Below are 17627 nucleotides of genomic sequence, written 5' to 3' on the forward strand. Positions count from 1 at the left end.
TAAAGCACGATTTATGCTGAACGAACGCATAGAAAACAGCTGTTCTCTCTCTTTATTCATTCTCACAAAAACACAAACTGTTCCCCCATAGTCCGTTTCACGAGAGAATCTCCTCGCTGCCGATATGAGGCAAAGCATGGCAAAAATTCCCAACATAAATTCAATGTGCGATAACTGTTGCTCGGTATCAGTTCGCTTGTCTTTTTCGCGGTTCGCATAAAAAATTAAAATTAAAAAAAAAAAATTCTCAGAAATTAAAAAGTGTCACAAAGAAATAATTTGCTTAGCAAGAAAAAAAAAGTTCAATACAATTTTTTTTATTTATATGAGACTCGGCACCTGCGATATCGATTGTCCGTGTTATTATAGGACTCCACGTCGTCGTTACTCGTCGACAAAGTAACGAAAACATTATTTTATTATCATTCGTCAGGCAGGTATCACGAAATCCGCTCAGCTATTTTGCTGCAGGATATTGAAATGTGTTAAAAGAATTTTTTTCACTACAAGAGAAAAAAGGAAAAAATAATAAAAAAGCAAAAAAAAAATAATAACAGGACATTGCCAAAGTTAATTACGTTACACATTTTTTTTTGTTGTTCTATAAACGAGGAAAGTTGTTTCGCCACGTCTCCGCAGTACCACAGGGGAAAAAAAGCAAGAAGGAAATAATAAAAGAGAGATCTCTTCACGTCGCTTTCTTCGTCAACTTCTTCTAAGGAGTGCAAAAAAAAATAAGGGAAACACTCAAAAAAAAAATCTTATTTAAATATTTGCTTACCTCGAAGACAATTGCAAGGAAAGCTGGGTAATTGCGTGGAAACCGTCGCCGTTCTACAGGACAAAATTAAAAAGTGAGTAAATTTCGTTTTTTTCGTATTTTTTTTCTACCAAATCATGTCTTCAGAGAGATAAATTTTCGGTAAATTTTAAAATTTGTGACAATCAATATTCATTTGTTGTGTTTGTGGCACGTTTTGAAAAAGTTTTTATCACAAAAATCTGCCAACCTTGACTTGAAAGTTTTCTTCTGCTTCTTCTACTTGATTGAAATGTTTTAAAATTTGACATTAAAAAAGTTTTTTTGTTGATTTTTCGCTGTGTCATGTAAATTAGAAGCTGTAGTTGATGAATTTCTGCTTAAAAGCTTTTCTGTGAAAGAAAAATAATTAAAATAAATTAATTTAATTAAAGTTGATAAAAAAAATTAAAAATTTTTTATTTTTTTAATTAAAATTTAAAAAAAATAACATTTGATTTAAATTAAATTAAATTTCAATTTAAAAAAAATAATTTTATAGAAAATTAAATAAATTTTAATTTAAATTTCATTAAAATTTTATTAATTTATTTTTTTTTTTATTTAAAAAAATTAATTTAATTAAATTTAATTTAAAAATTAAATTAAAAAAAAATTGAAAAATATTTTTGATTTAAAAATTGAATTAAATAAATTAATTTTATTAATTTTAATTAATTTTTTTTAAATTAAAAATATTTTTAAAAAATTAAAATTAAATTAAAAAATTTAAAATTTTTTTAATTTTAAATAAAATAAAATTTTTAAAATATTAAATTAATTTATTTAATTATAAAAATTAAAATAAATTAATTTTTTTTATTTTTAATTAATTTATTTAATTTTTTTAGTATTTAAAAAATTTTAATTGTTAAATTAATTTTTAATTAAAAAAAATTAATTAAATTTTTAAATAAAAAAATAATTTAATTTAATTAAAAATTAAATAAGTAGAAATTTAAAAAATCTACAAAAATAAATTAAATTAAAAAATTTTAAAATTATTCAAATTAAAAAAAAATTGCATAAAAAACTTAGGTCCCTAAAATTTTTTTTTTTTTAATTGATGGAAAAAATAATTCCTCACAGAAAAAAAATCGAATTGATTGATGTTTGATATGAATATTTTTCGCTACTGTTTCACAAAAAGCAGACACAAAATTGATTTTCTGTTTGGAGTTTACTCATGTTGCTCTGAGACTTGTTCGGGGCTATAAAATACAACAACAACACAAATTGGAGTATTGGGTTTTGTTACGCGTGTGGAAATTTTTTTCTCTGTTGATGCGAAGCAAACATCAATCTTACTTCTTTTTTTTTTTGAAAAATGTCGAAAATTGCTCAAATAGTGACGAGTTGTTGAATGCGTTGAGAACAAAAAAAAGCTGCAAGCGAAATATGCTAAAAAAATAAAACGTTGATTTTTTTAAAAGAAAAATTGAATTTGGTAATAAAATAAAAATAAATTGTTCCGTATATCAGTCTGGGCATGATTTTAATGGGATTTTGATGATGCCCGTTTTTTCTAAAAAAAAATGAAGAGAAATGATGACAAAATAATAAAAATGTGAAAATTGGAAAGGGACAGTATTGGAAACCTTGAAAAATTGTCTGGTTGAGCAAAATTTTACCACTCCAAATACTTTGAACTCGTTATTAATTACATTTGGCACCAAAATTAGACTTCTATTAAAGGACTGATTAATTTCGCGACGAGCGAAATATTTACAGACATAATTAGTCAATGTCAAGAAAACTCGAAGGAGCAATTCGATATATGTCAAGATGTCAAATGAATGGAATAAATTTGATAAAAGGTCAAAATTTACACATTTTTGATTTTAAGTGAACTTTTGAATGCGAAAAAATAAATTTTATTGATTTTAAATAAAAATTTTCTCTCAATAGATGAAAAATATGATTAAAAAGTGACCTCTGAGGAATTTCATCAAAAATACAAATCGAAAATCCTTAATTATAAAATTTCATTATAAATCTAGTCTCTCGTGAAAACCTATCGTCTCAATATCAAAATTATCATCACGCTCAAATATCAACCTCACATATGATGAGGACAAAAAAAGAAGAAGAATGAACAAAAACAATTCATAAGAAAATAAAAAGTTCACCGTCGTTCGTGTGTCATGTCACCTTGTCACTACTAACACACACAGACACTTCAAACAAAAAAATGTTTATTACACTTTCTGGCTCCGTTTGCTACTTTTTCGTCTTTTTTCTTTGGCAAATAATAAATCTAAAAGACAAACATTGTTCAACTTTACTTCTTTTTTTTTTGTTTCGTGAAGCGCCTTCCGTGTCTGCGAGTGCCATCCCAACGATTTAAATGTTGCTGAATGAAATAAAATAATAATAAAAAGTAATTTCGACAACGACAACGTGGAAGCTTTGATTAAATTTTCTTACAATAAAGATGATGATGATGATGATGATGGTCCTTGCCGTTAATTTTTCTCGCTTTTATTCATTCAAAAATATGTAATATTTAGGGTAGGAACAGGTGAATAAAAATTTTGACGTTTCGAAATTTGACATTTCAAGTTGAAGAAATTTAATTCAATATGATTTTAAATACTTGAAAAAAATTTAATTTAAAATTTAGTGAAAACTAATGTAAAAATTTCAACAATTAAAAAATTCTTAATTTTTGTCTATATTTTATGCTTTTGTAATATTTTTTAACTTAAGCCATCTATTTGTTAATTTCTAATATTCACTATAAAACTTCTTCTGCGAGTCAAGTCTTTGCAGAGAAACATAATGTCTTAAAATTTCCTCTTTACTCAGGAAGTCAGTTTCGATGTCGTCTGTTGAAATATTTTTATACAATACTAAAATTCTTCTGAAAGGCTTCTTCATCTGGAGAATATGGTTCAAATTTTAATGATGGGTAGAATATTGCTTCTCATCTATTTGTTTGTATTTTTTCCAATGAGATTCATACGAAAATGGCAGCGCCGCTGAAAATGTGAGATGCCTGTCATAAGTGACCCCCAAGATTCGTGCAGATTCGGATTCGCTTACACTGCACACCCCATTTGCTTTGTCACTGATTGAAGTAAAAGTATTTAAGAAAAATGTGTGATTGAAATGCAAGAGCTTGATTTGTTTGGTAGTCTTAATAATTTCTTCAAAAATTCAATTAGATCAAGAATTATGTGATCCATAGCAAACTTTTTTTTTTATTCAGTGTTGTATGAAAAACTTCTCTTTAGGTTTAATATGAAAGAAAGCTGTGTTTTTTCCTCAATTTGAAAAACAATTCTTGAAGGTTCGTCTTTTTACATGTCATCCTAAAAATTATCTTGTATTGACTTCACATGCTAAAATTTTACACAAAAATATTTTTAATTAATAAAAAAAATTCTTTTAAAAAATAAAATTCTTACCTGTCAAAATTGTAAAACGTCAAAATAATTCAGCGGCTTGTTCCCTTAACAATACGATGAAAAAACCTCAGACAACGTTGTAACAACAATGCGCAACGAAGATTAATAATTATATCAAGTGTCGATGATATATTTGAATAAATTTCGGCATTTTACTTGAAAATCGAATTTTCCATCGTCTTCGCCAGCGAACGACGTCTTTTGTGTGCCGACAAAAATGATGTTGATTCGATTTGCTCTCGTTGTCACAAATTTAGGTGTCTTTAAAAGAAAACTTTTTTTTTATTGTTACGAATTTACACAAAGTCAATACCTCTTTTTCCTCTCTATTTGCAAAAGGAAATTTTAAACATAAATTCGAATAAAGTTTCAACCTTTTTTTGCTAAGCCCCCCATAGCAATAAAAACTTTTAATTAATTTTTTTTCGGGGCAAGGGATTTACCTGACAAACAAACCAAATGAATGGACTTTTCTTGATTGATCCGAAATGTTGTTCCATCGATTTCTCTCGTAATTTGTTGCAATTTCCATATATTTAAATGCGAAGTTGAAAAAACTCCGTGACACAAAACAATTTTCGTATCGAACGAGGAAATTTCTGTAGATGGGAAAAATGTTTGGACTTTGGATGACCTTGCCGATAACGGAAAATGTGTCAAGGAACTCGAGAATATTTTTTTTAATAATGACGACGGTGTCTTTTGATACTTTATTTAGCAGCGCGGCGATTCTATCTTTATTGATTGATTGACATTATTTGATAAATTAAACGTAATGAGAGAATAACAAGTAGACCGAACAGTATTTATGATGATGATGGTGCTGGTTTTGTGTAGAAACATCGATATTATGGTCATTTGCGGTTGAATTGCAAATTAATGTGGGAAAAATAGGGTTTTGTGAAGTTAGGTTTGTTCTGATGGGAATGTCGCGACAAGAGTGATTTGGGTTGATTTCCTTTTTATTCGACCTTAAAGTTTTCTTTTTCGTTTTTTATGCTTTGAAATGCAACTTAAAGCTGAAATTTGAATTTACATTTTTTACAGCTATTTTTATTTTTTAAATTTTAAGGTTATTTTTTATTAATTAAATTAATTTAATTTTTATTAAAAATATTTTTTTAAATAATTTTTTTAATTATTTAATTTTTTTTGGATTTTTTAAAATTAATTTAAATGAAATAAAATTTTTTTTTTTAATAATTTTATTAAAAATTTTATAAAATAATTTTATTTATTTTAATTTTTTTAATTTTATTATTTTAATAAAAAAAAATAATTTTAAAAATTTAATAAAATTATTTTTAATAATTTTAAATTATTTAATTAAAATTTATTTTATTTTAAATATTTAAATAAATTTATTCAAATAAAATAATTAATTAATTTAAAATTAATTTTAATTAAATTTTAAAATTAAAAATTAATTTAAAAATTTTTTTTAATTAATTTTTTAATTAAAATATTTTTTTTTAATAAAAATTTTAAAACTTACCTTCATATTTTTCCACAAAAATTCTCTCATTTTGGTTTTCTCTTATTAAAATCCATAACGTTGTCTTGCCAAAAGCAACCAAACGACATGAAACTCGAAAATTTCATGGTCAACGAAGAAAATTCTCGATAAATTGTCATTTTCATTGTCAACAACATTTCTCGGAATTTTACAAAATTGACAACTTTGCTTCAACTTTTACATTTTATATTTAAAATAATTTTACAAAACCGACATTTTGACACTTCTCTTAAAAACCGAAAAGTTGTCCGAAGCGTGTGCTTGACCTGCTTCTCTGGCTTGTAATAATTTGCAAAATTAAACTTCACCTCAGAAAGTTTGCATTTCGTCTCACAGAAAAATAAATATTATTTTTTTGTCTCGTTAAATGTTGAACTTTTTCTGTGCTTGAAAATTTTTGTAACTTTTTTTTTGAACATTCACACAACAATAATTGGCATTTTGCAGAAAATTTATTCAAAAGTGATATTTTATTATTTCTTTCCCTCCAACTACTACTTGTGCAAATATCTAAAACAAAAAGGAATTAAATGTCGTGTAACGTCGCCTGTGTCGTTTTCTGCCGCCTTTCGTGAGCATCGTTCCACAGGTAAATGCTTTAAATTCTAATTTAATTTGTCTCTGTTTGAAATTTTCGTTGTAGCTGGTACGAGTTACGGTCTCTGATGAATAATTAATTTAATTTTCTTTTGTAAATTTTAAATGCAGCACAATAATCGGAGAAAGTATGGCAACTATTCTGTACTATCATCCGTTAAGTCCGCCCTGTAGAAGTGTGTTGTTGCTGGCTCGAATGCTGGATATCGAGTTCGACTTGCGATCAATTAATATCTTGGAGAAGGAGCAGTTGAATCAGGAGTTTGTGGCTGTAAGTTTATTTTTAAATAATTTTTTTAACTCATTTATAGCAAATTTTTACTTAAATTGTGCATTGGGTTCAAATTTGAAAATTTGCATTGGGATAAAAAATTTAAAATGTACGTTGGGATAAAGTTTAAAAAGATTTGTTGGGTTAAAATTTTTAATTCTTTAATAAAAAAAAAATTTGTCCCATTGCACAATTTGAAGTTTTTACCCAATTTGAAATTTTAATTTTTTGCAACCCAATGCACATTTTAAGTTTTTATCCCAATTCCTGTTTTAAAATTTAATTCACAAATTTTTTTTTTCGAATTATAATTGGAATGAAATTTCAAAATATGCTCTGGGATAAAAAAAAATATAAAATGTGCATTGGGGTCTTAATAAAAAAAAAATTAAAAAAATTTAATTTAAAAAAAAAAATCACAAACTTAAATTACTTTAAAATTTTTAAAATAAATTTTAGATAAAAAATGTGCATTGGGTTGAAATTTTTTAATTATTTTTTTGATTTTTTTTAAATTTTTTTATTTAAATTTATTTTTAAATTTTTATTTAAATTTTTTTATTTTAAAAAATTTAAAATAGAAGAAAAATAAAAAAAATAAATAAATGGATTAAAATTTTAAATAAAAAAAAAATGTGCATTGGGTTGAAAGTTAAAATTTCTTACTTTATTGATTAAATTTTTTTTAATTTTAATTTTTTATGAAAAAATTTAAAATTGAAGAAAAAACAAATAAATGTACTTAAATTTTAAAAATTAAATAAAAAAATAAAAAAATGTGCATTGGGTTCAAAAATTAAAATATCTTAAAATTTTTAAATTTTTTCTCAATTTAACGTTTTTTTTTATTTTTTTAGATCAACCCACAGCACACAATTCCCACAATGGACGATCATGGCTTAGTTTTATGGGAAAGTCGCGTTATTTTAACTTACCTTTGTTCGTCCTTTGCCAAAGATGATTCTCTTTATCCGAAAGATGTTCGTGCTCGAGCTCTTGTCGATCAACGATTGCAGTTCGACTTAGGAACTTTACATCGTCGAATGCAAGATTACGTCGTAAGAACTAAAAAAATATATTTTGTTAACAAAAAATTAACACAAAATAAATTTTTAGGAGCCAACTTTCGCTTACGGCGCCTATTTAGACGAAAAAAAGAAACTCAAAATAACCGAAGCTCTCGATTGGCTCAACACGATGCTAAATAACGGCAAAAAATGGGTAGCTGGACCCAAAATGACCCTCGCTGACATTTGTTTGTGCGTCACAGTGAACCAAATTCAAGCATTCGGCATTGACATTCAATCGCACTCGAATGTCGTTGAATGGATGCAACGTTGCAAGGCCGAATTGGAACCACATGGCTTTGAAGTAAGAGTAATTTTTCATGATTTTCAGCTTTTAAATTAATTAATTTTATTTTTTTTTTCGTGCAGGAAATCGTGCAAGTATCTGCCGATTCCGTCGCTGGATATTTTCGATCGAAATTGAAGCAATAAAAATGTCATTAAGCAGATTGATGCAGAAACAGCTCAACAATTAAGGCACAACTCGAGCACAATTTAATAAAAAAAAATAATTTATGAATATGTTGTGTTATAAATATATTTCAAAGTCTAAAGCAATTTCATTTTTAGATAAAAAAAAAATTATAAAATTTAAATAAATAAAATCTTTAAAGCAAATTAATGATTTTTTTTCCGCCACGTGATAAATTTCATAATTTTACGATTTTTTTTTATTTTTAATTATTTCATGACAACCCCTTTGTGAGTTTCAAAAGCTCAATGGGAATATTTTATCAGAAAAAGTCTACATTGTTGCAAAGTGCTAACGGGATTATCAGATTAAAATACGCGATAACATGTGACAAGTTTCCGGGAAAAGCGAAAAATGCGCGAGACATGAAAGAAAAAGCCGCTGTGAATATTTTATGAGGCGTGATTGTGAAATTTTTGTGTTTGTTTATTTGAATTTAATGCGCTTTTGAGCAATTTTTTTCACAATGAAAAAGGTTAAATGATGTGAATGAAGGTTAAGTTTGACATTTTGTTTCAAAAAATTGAAGTTTTTAGAAAATTTTCTGAGAAATTAAAGTTTTTAGAATTTTTGTGGAGCAAATTTTACTTTTAAAATAATTTTAAAGCTTTTTCGAATAATTTTTAGAAGAAAAAATTTTCGATTAAACTTATTTTTACATTTTATTACTCCTCAATATCCAGAATTTTTTTCCTTTTTATACTTTTCCCAACTTTGATCAGTTTTTCTATAGCTTCATAGTTAAATTCGATCCAAATTAGTTCAAAAGATCAAATTTCACATTTTTGTACTCCTCAATTTTTGTGATATTTTTCGCGCCAATTTTATGACACGATCTGTATGTCAAATTTGATCAAAAAAATATTCCTATAAATTCACATTTTTACTTAATATATTGATTTTAATAAAAATCTCATAATTTAATTTTCAATAAAATTTAAAAAAAATTAAATTAATTAAAATTAAATTAAAAAATAAATTAATTAATTAAAAAAAATATTAAATTAAATTAAAAAATATTAATTTAATTTAAAAATATATTATTCAAAAAATTTCTAATTAAAATAAATATTAAAAAAATTTAAAAAAAATCAAAAAAATATTAATTCAAGAAATTAAAAAATTTTTAATTCAAAACATTAAAAATATATTTTTTTAAATTTTTAATAATATTAATTTTTTTAATTGTTTAATTTGATTTTATCTTAAATTGCTCTTGAATTTAAAAAAAAATTGGTAGAAGCAAATTAAAAATATTTTTATATATTTTATCAATTTGAGTCTTCTCAATTTACTTTACAATTCCATACTCCTCAATTCCAATTGTTTATTTTTTTGGCGCCAAATTAAAGATCTGATAGATCTAAACGTCAAACCTGTCAATTTTTATTATTTTTAATTTTTTTAAAAATAATTTTTGGTAGATTTTAATAAATTTTACATTATTTCCATAAAAATATTTAAAAAAAAAATAAAAATAATTAAAAAATAATATAAAAAAATATTAAAATATTTTTCATAAATTTCTTAAAAAATCATTAACTTTTTTTTATCTTAAAAAAAGATTAAAAAGACACAAAAAATTAATGACTTGGCTGAAAAAAAATTTTTTTTACGATTTTTTAAACATTTTCTTCACATATTTTATGCAATAATAATCCTTTACTTACTCGGTTGCTTTAAACACATGTAAATCCCCGTCTTAACAGTCTTCAACAAAATTCTCACATAATTCAATTAAAAACGGAAATTCAAATTCCTCGCTTCTTGAACTTACCTTCGTTCATTATTTTGATAAAAGACCAAAAAGCTGCATCCTTGAAACTAAATTTATGACAGCTATTTCCTTCCATCCTGATTTTCTGTGAACGAACGACAAATAGTTGCGTGACTCTGCTCGACTTTTGGGCTTTGGTTCATATTTTTTTTTGTTGTTTTATTAATTTATATCATTTTTTTTTTGAGGGCATCGAAAAACTATCAAGATTGATTATTTTTTCAGGACGTGCCCATTTTCAAGTCAAATACGAAGAACAAACTTCGAGTCAATTAAAAAAGGTTCAAATTAATTACATTGTTTAAGTACGAAAGTTTTCCCTTCGATGACGCGACTGATTGTTATTCAAGACACACACATGAAGCCTCTTCGTACATAATTAAAGAGCACACACCCATTAAGTACTTGTCTTGTTGTTGTTGTTGTTGTAGCCGCTAATAACCTTTAAAAATAAATGTAAACACGGAAAATTCCTCCAATTTAATATTTTCGCATTAACATAACGTTACAAAAGGGAGGCAATCATGTAACGACGAATCAATAGAAGGGCGAACGCGTCATAATTTTGTTAAAGACAAAAGTTTCTGAGGTACCCAAAGGCACGACATGGGTACGTAAGTGGTATTTAAGTGCATGTCAGTCGTTCAAAAATTAATGTGTGTGTCACAGGGAGGAACATTTGCAGCCAATCGTTTGATGAAATGTCGGTTTTTTTGTTTTTTTCTAAAGACACGAGAAAATTGATTAGATTAGGACACGTTTTTGACGGTAAGTGAGGTACAAAGCTTTGATTGCCTTTGATGTTTAATTTAGAAGCGGAAAAAGTGAATTGGTTTTGTTAATTGGGAGAACAGATTTTTTCCTTCAGGGTTTTGTTAGATTTTACTTTGTTCATTACAAACGTTTTCTTACTTTTTTCTGCATTTTTTCAGTTTTTATGAAGAATTTTTATATTTTAGGCCTCTGAATAATTTTCAGCTATAACTTAAAAATTTTCAGTTTTTATGAAGAATCTTTTTACTTTTAGGCCTCTTTGATTAGTTTTTAGCTCTAATTTAAAATTTTTAGTTTTAATGAAGAATTTTTATATTTTAGGCCTCTTTGAATAATTTTTAGCTCTAACTTAAAAATTTTCAGTTTTCATGAAAAATTTTTATATTTTAGGCCTCTTTGAATAATTTTCAGCTCTAACTTAAAAAACTTCAGTTTTCATGAAAAATTTTTATATTTTAGGCCTCTTTGAATAATTTTTAGCTCTAACTTAAAAATTTTCAGTTTTCATGAAGAATATTTTTTAGGCCTCTGAATAATTTTTAGCTCTAACTTAAAAATTTTCAGTTTTCATGAACGATTTTTATATTTTAGGCCTCTTTGAATAATTTTTAACTCTAACTTAAAAATTTTCAGTTTTCATGAACAATTTTTATATTTTAGGCCTCTTTGAATAATTTTTAGCTCTAACTTAAAAATTTTCAGTTTTCATGAAGAATTTTTATATTTTAGGCCTCTTTGAATAATTTTTAGCTCTAACTTAAAAATTTTCAGTTTTCATGAAGAATTTTTATATTTTAGGCCTCTTTGAATAATTTTTAGCTCTAACTTAAAAATTTTCAGTTTTCATGAAGAATTTTTATATTTTAGGCCTCTTTGAATAATTTTCAGCTCTAACTTAAAAATTTTCAGTTTTCATGAAAAATTTTTATATTTTAGGCCTCTTTGAATAATTTTCAGCTCTAACTTAAAAAATTTTCAGTTTTCATAAAGAAAATTTTACTTTTAGGCCTCTTTGATTAATTTTTAGCTCTAACTTAAAAATTTTCAGTTTTCATGAAGAAATTTTTACTTTTAGGCCTCTTTGATTAGTTTTTAGCTCTTATAAAAAATTTTCAGCTTTAATGAAAAATTTTAATAATTTAGGCCAATTTGAAAAGTATTTGCAGTTTTTAATAGAAAAACTAACTTTTAGGCCTTTTTAAATCAGTTTTCAGCTCTGAAAGAAACCAAAACTAAAATTTTCCTAAAATCTCTTCCAACTATCCCTCCCTCATCACTAATTCGCTAAACGCACATGACTGCTTCGAGTCTTCACATATGGCTTTTCGATACGTTTCATTGTATGGCTTTTTATGAGGAAAATTATTACCCAACAACTTAGTTTTCATTTATCGTCACAGTCGTTCAGTCTCGTCGTGTCTTTTCTCTCCGGGCCTTAATTAACGCAAATAATAATTTCTCATAAATAAATTACGGGAAATTTGAGAACGAAATGAAAAGTATGAGTTCAGCCCACATCATTCGCTTTTAATAACTTTGTTTGTTCAAACAATTCATGATTGTCTGACTCGTGATTGTGTAGATTGAAACCCTTGATAAAAAACGAACAAAAAACGAGAGTAAATATTTACTACATGTCAGGTCAGGTGTCGAATTTTTGTTGATGCGTCGAAAATTGTAAACAAAAAGAAAATTTTTTGAAGAAAAATCGAAAAAAAATAAGAAATCAGTCAACCTGGGCGCGTGTATGGATAAGGCAGCTGTTATTCAGCAAAAACTTGAAAAGTGAGTTTTTTATTTTTTTTTAATTTTTTTCTTCAATCGAAGCCGAATAAACAAAATAATTAAAAATTTTATTGAAAAACTTTCCAAAGAAATTTTTTAATTATTATTCGAGAAGTTTTTCCGATGAAATTTCAAATCGATCGGTAATCAATGCGTTCAATGACATTTCCTGCATATCGTTGCTGATAATCACAATGCAAATGCAAATGACGTGCACTTGTGTAATTTCCCGTGTTTAAGTAGCAATTTTGTGGGCAGAAGCCGATAAAATGTTCGTAATACTCAAAAATTGAGGTTAAATAAAGGAATTAACGGATTAAATTTTGAATGGCGCGCCATTGAGAATTGAGATTAGTTGTTTAGGAATTTATTGTTGACAAGGTGATGGAAATTGATGGATTGGGGATTTAAAGTGAAATCAATCAAAAGTTGAGATGTTTTTTATTATTCTATTGATTTTTTTTTTTTTGAAAATTTATCGAAATCGATTAAAATTCTATAAAAATTTTGAAAGATTGATAATTTTTTTAAATTTTCTAAAAATTTTTTAAAATTATAATTTTAAATAAAGAAAAAAAAATTCTGTGAAACTAATGGAATTTTTTGGATAAAATGGATAAAAAAAAATTTTATTATTTTATAAAAATTATTATTTTATATTTAATAAAAAAATTAAAATTCTTCTAAATTAATTAAAATAATTAATTAATTAATTATTAAAAAATAAAACAAAAATACTGAAATTTAAAAATTATTTATTAAAAATTTATTTATTTTAAATTATTTTTTTTTAATTATTTTTTTTAATAAATAAAAAAAAAAATTTTAATAAATTTTATTTATTTTTAATTTTTGAAAATTGTAATATTTTTTAAAAATCGATTTAAAATTAAAAAAAATCGAAATTCTGAAAATTGATAAAATATATTCAGAACTGATGAATTAAAGAATTATAAATATGAAAAATAATGTTTTAAATTATGAAATTTTTTTTTTTTTAAATAATTTAATTTTTTTAAATTAGGAAAAATTTTGTCAAAATAATTTAATTTTTTTAAATTAGGAAAATTTTTTTCAAAATAATTTTTTTTTTTAAAATTATAAAAAAATTGAAATTTTCGAAATCAATTAAAAAAATAATTTTTAAAAAATTTAAAAAATAATATTAAAATTAATTTAAAAAAATTATAATTAAAAAATTTATTTATTTTTTAAATTATTTTTTTATATAAAAATTTTAAATTTCAATTATACCTAATTATTTTAATAATTTTTTTTATTAAAAATGTTTCAATTTTTTTTTTACAAAATATAAGAATTTAATAAAAATTACAAAATATTTTAAAAATCCTTTTAAATTTTTCAAAATCTATTAAAATTTATTAAATTGATTAAAATTCATAAAAAATTAAAATTTTTTAGAATTAAAAAAAAATTGTAAATTTAATTTAAGTTTCTAAAAATTTAAAAAAAATTAAATCGGTAAAAATTTTCATATTTTTCTTCAAAAAAAATCCAATTTTGTATTAAAAATCAATTTTTCCTTGAAACAATTCAAGCCAAATTCCAAAAGGTGACAAACTCCTCCCAATTGTATTCACAACTTTCCTGCCCCAACATTAACAACCACAAAATAGTCACAACTTTTGATTATCTTCGTTCAATATTCATGTTTTCCCGCCCCGTATCGATGATTTTTGTCGCTCGCTTCCACAAACAACTGTCCCAACCACAACAATTTTCCGTTCCAAACAACAATTTCACTCCTGGAATCGATAAATCAATGAGAGATAATTATTATTTATCCATAAATCTAAACAATTTCTCGCTATTCGAAGGTATTTTCTGTTCGTCGAGAGATAATTGTTCGTCGAGGAAATTGTATTCGGTGCACGGACATTGAGGTGCTTTTAATTCATTCGCGTGAATAATGCAGCAGTTTCCCTTTGTGTGTGTGTTTCCGTTGATTAAATATCATTCGTGTTCAATCTCTTGTTGTCGTTGCACGAAAAATTTTACGAAGGATTGAAATCTAAAAGAGATTTGAAATTAAATTATTTTTTCCTGTGATTGAAAAATAGTTTTGTGCAGCTGATGCGCATCTTCGAACGACATTCCAAAGCAACGGTAGCTGCATCGTCCTCGTCAACGAGGAAAATGTCATTCAACGAACAGTTCCTCGTCTTTTTTATGCGGCGATGAGTCCGCCTTCTCGCATGGTAAGGATTGTGGCTCAAGTGATCGGACTTCCGTTGGATCTGAAACTCGTAAATTTGGAAGGAGGAAGTGAACCGAAGGATTTTCTCGAGATAAATCCGCAACATTGCTTGCCGACGTTGGATGACGATGGAATTGTGCTGTGGGAAAGTCGAGCAATAGCAACTTATTTGATCTCGACATATGCTAAAAGTGATGATTTGTATCCGAGAGATCCGAAAAGACGAGCGCCCGTGGATCATATGTTGCAGTTTGACTTGGGAACGCTTTATGCGAGGATTAATGATTATTATGTAGGTTTATTTAATTTTTTTATTTTTTAAATAATTTTTATCGCATTTTTAATTAATTTTGAAATTTTGTGAACATTTTTTTAATGAAAATTCGAAAAAAATTAAAGAATTTTTAAAATTTCGCAAAATTTATGGAAAATTCGGAAAATTTTTTGGAAAATATGAGAAAAATTAAACATTTTTAATTTTTTTACGATTCTTGAAGGCAATAAGGGTTTTAAAAAATTTGAATTTTTTTTTTAAATTCTTAAAATTTTAAATTAATTAATTTAATTATTAAAATAAAAAAAAATTGAAAAATTTTTATAAAATAATTAAAATTATGAAAATTTCAGAAAATACAAAAACTCGTAAATTAATAATTTTTTACATTAAATGAATTTAAAAATTGAAAAAATAAATCTCGTGAAAAAAATAAAATAACAAAAATTATAAAAAAAAAATAAAATAAAAAAAAAAAATTAAAAAAAAAATATTTTTGAAACTTTACTCATTTTTTGTAAAAAATAAAAAAAAAAAAAAAAAAAAATTCAAAAAAAAATTAAAATAAATTAAAATGCGATAAATTTATACATTTTACGAAAATTTAATTTTTTTTTCAAATTTTTTAATTTAAAATTATTTTAAAGTATTTAATTTGATTATTTAAAATTATTTTATAAATTTTAAAGAAGAAAACTAAAAATATTAATTAAAAATTTTTTTAAAAATTATGAAAAATATTTGAAAGTAAAATAATTAAATTTTGAATTTAAAATTTCAAAAAATACAAAAATTTTTTAAATTTAATTAATTTTAAAATTCTTAAAAAAATCAGAAAAAAATCTCGTGAAAAAAAAATAATGAAAATTCATTAAAAAAAAGTTTTGGAGATAATAATAAATTCGTAAAAATTTTAAAAATTTCGTAAAAATTAAAAATTAATGAAAATTAATTAGAATTAATTTTTTTTTTTTTAAATAAAATAAAATCATAAAAATTAATGAAAAATTTTACAAAACAAATTAAAATGCGATAAATTTTTAAATTATATCGAAAAATTTTCTTTTTAATTTTTTTTTATTTTTCAAATTTTTTAGGGCGACATTTTATACCGAAGTCGAATGCCAGATCCGCGAAAACTCTCCGCCCTCACCGAAGCCATCCAAATCTACGAAACTATCCTCTTAACTCGCAAATGGGCTGCTGGCGATACTTTTACCGTCGCCGACATCTCCCTTTGCCAATCCTTTTGTCAATTGGAAGCCTTCGAATATGGCTTGGCACGATTTCCCCGAACAAACATTTGGTACAAAGCCGTTCAACAACAATTGAAGCCCTTCGGTTACGATGTAAAAATCCAAAAAAAATCATTTTAAGCCTTTTCGAGACTAAAAAAATATTTTTTCATAGGAAATAAATCAAAAAGTGATGTCCCAATGGCGAGCAATGTTGAAGGCAGAAACAGATAAAACAACCACAGACCGATATTTGGAGCATCGAAAAAGTGTTATGTCAAATTCCTAAAGGAAAAAATAAAAAATTTTACAAAATCTGACCGCTTTTTATTGATTTTGATTATCTAACCGCAGAATTTGAGTATTTCCGTCATTATGCCCATTCATGTCTTGTTTGTGTTTATATCAATGTTTTCTCGTAAAATAAATATAATTCCAAATCTGATAACAGAAAAAAAATAAAGGTTCGCGTGACAAACGATATTTTGTCATTCTCGGTTGAAGATGGCAACAAAAAAAGCATGACGCCGCTTTGAGAATTTTTTTATTATTGAGCATTTTGTATCGACTAAAATTAGTAATTTTTTTTTTGTCAATGAACTTGGAAAAACATCAAGTTTGAGGTTTTTAGGTCGATCTTTATCTCGTTGATTATTTTTATTATTTTTTTTTTTTGTTTAAAAAAATAAAAGTAAAGAAAGATTACAAAAAAAAAATTTCGTCTTTTAATATTTTTTGATGAATTGAAGTTTAACTCTTTAAAAATTTATTTTTTCAATTAATTAAATTAATTAATTTATAAAAAAATTTCATTAAATTAATTTAATTATTTAATTTATTTTATAAAATTTTATTTATTTATTTTATAGTTATTTTTTTATTTTAAAGGTCGAAATTTATTTTAAAAATTAAAAAAATAATTAGAAAAAAATTGAAATAAAATTAAAATAAAATTTAAATATTTTATGAAAGTTATTTTTATTAAAAAAAATAAATATTTATTTAATTTTATGGACTTGTTAAAACTTTAATTTATTTTTATAAATTTTTCTTATTTTGAAAAAAATAATTTTTTTAATTTGATAAATTTTTATTTTTAAATAATTATTTTTTTTATATTGAAGGTTTAAAAATTTAAAAAAAAATTATTTAAATAAAAAATCGAAGATATTTAAAACAAATAAATAATTAAAAAATTAATTATTTTTATTAATTTTTAACTCTAAAATAAAATAAATTTATAAAATAAATAAATTAAATAATAAATAAATAAAAAAATAAATTAATTTTATTTATTTTCTTTAAGAATATCTTAAATAAAAAAAATAAAATAAAATAAATATTTAAATAAATTAATTAATAAATTAAAATAAAAATTAAATTAAAATTAAATTAAAAATTTCAAAAGAATTTAATTACTTTTTCTTAAAAA

At 24.2% G+C, this 17627-nt stretch overlaps 1 protein-coding gene across 1 annotated transcript; it reads left to right on the plus strand.

The window, feature by feature from the left end:
* The first annotated feature begins 241 nt into the window (after positions 1 to 241).
* On the plus strand, positions 242 to 16493 carry LOC134829102 (uncharacterized). Its single transcript, XM_063842099.1, has 8 exons — positions 242 to 854; positions 6249 to 6314; positions 6434 to 6593; positions 7451 to 7651; positions 7710 to 7964; positions 14550 to 14978; positions 16058 to 16309; positions 16371 to 16493. Exons 3-8 carry the CDS (start codon positions 6453 to 6455, stop codon positions 16482 to 16484), a joined length of 1392 nt encoding a protein of 463 aa, XP_063698169.1. The 5' UTR covers positions 242 to 854; positions 6249 to 6314; positions 6434 to 6452; the 3' UTR covers positions 16485 to 16493.
* The last annotated feature ends 1134 nt before the right edge of the window (positions 16494 to 17627 follow it).

This window comes from Culicoides brevitarsis, chromosome 2, assembly GCF_036172545.1.
Source record: "Culicoides brevitarsis isolate CSIRO-B50_1 chromosome 2, AGI_CSIRO_Cbre_v1, whole genome shotgun sequence".
NCBI lineage: Eukaryota > Metazoa > Arthropoda > Insecta > Diptera > Ceratopogonidae > Culicoides > Culicoides brevitarsis.

Coding starts and splice junctions, on each gene's coding strand:
- LOC134829102 (XM_063842099.1), top strand. CDS start 6,453: ATGGCAACTATTCTGTACTATCATCCGTTAAGTCCGCCCTGTAGAAGT. Junction 7,652..7,709: donor GTCGAATGCAAGATTACGTC/GTAAGAACTAAA, acceptor ATAAATTTTTAG/GAGCCAACTTTCGCTTACGG. Junction 16,310..16,370: donor TGAAGCCCTTCGGTTACGAT/GTAAAAATCCAA, acceptor ATTTTTTCATAG/GAAATAAATCAAAAAGTGAT.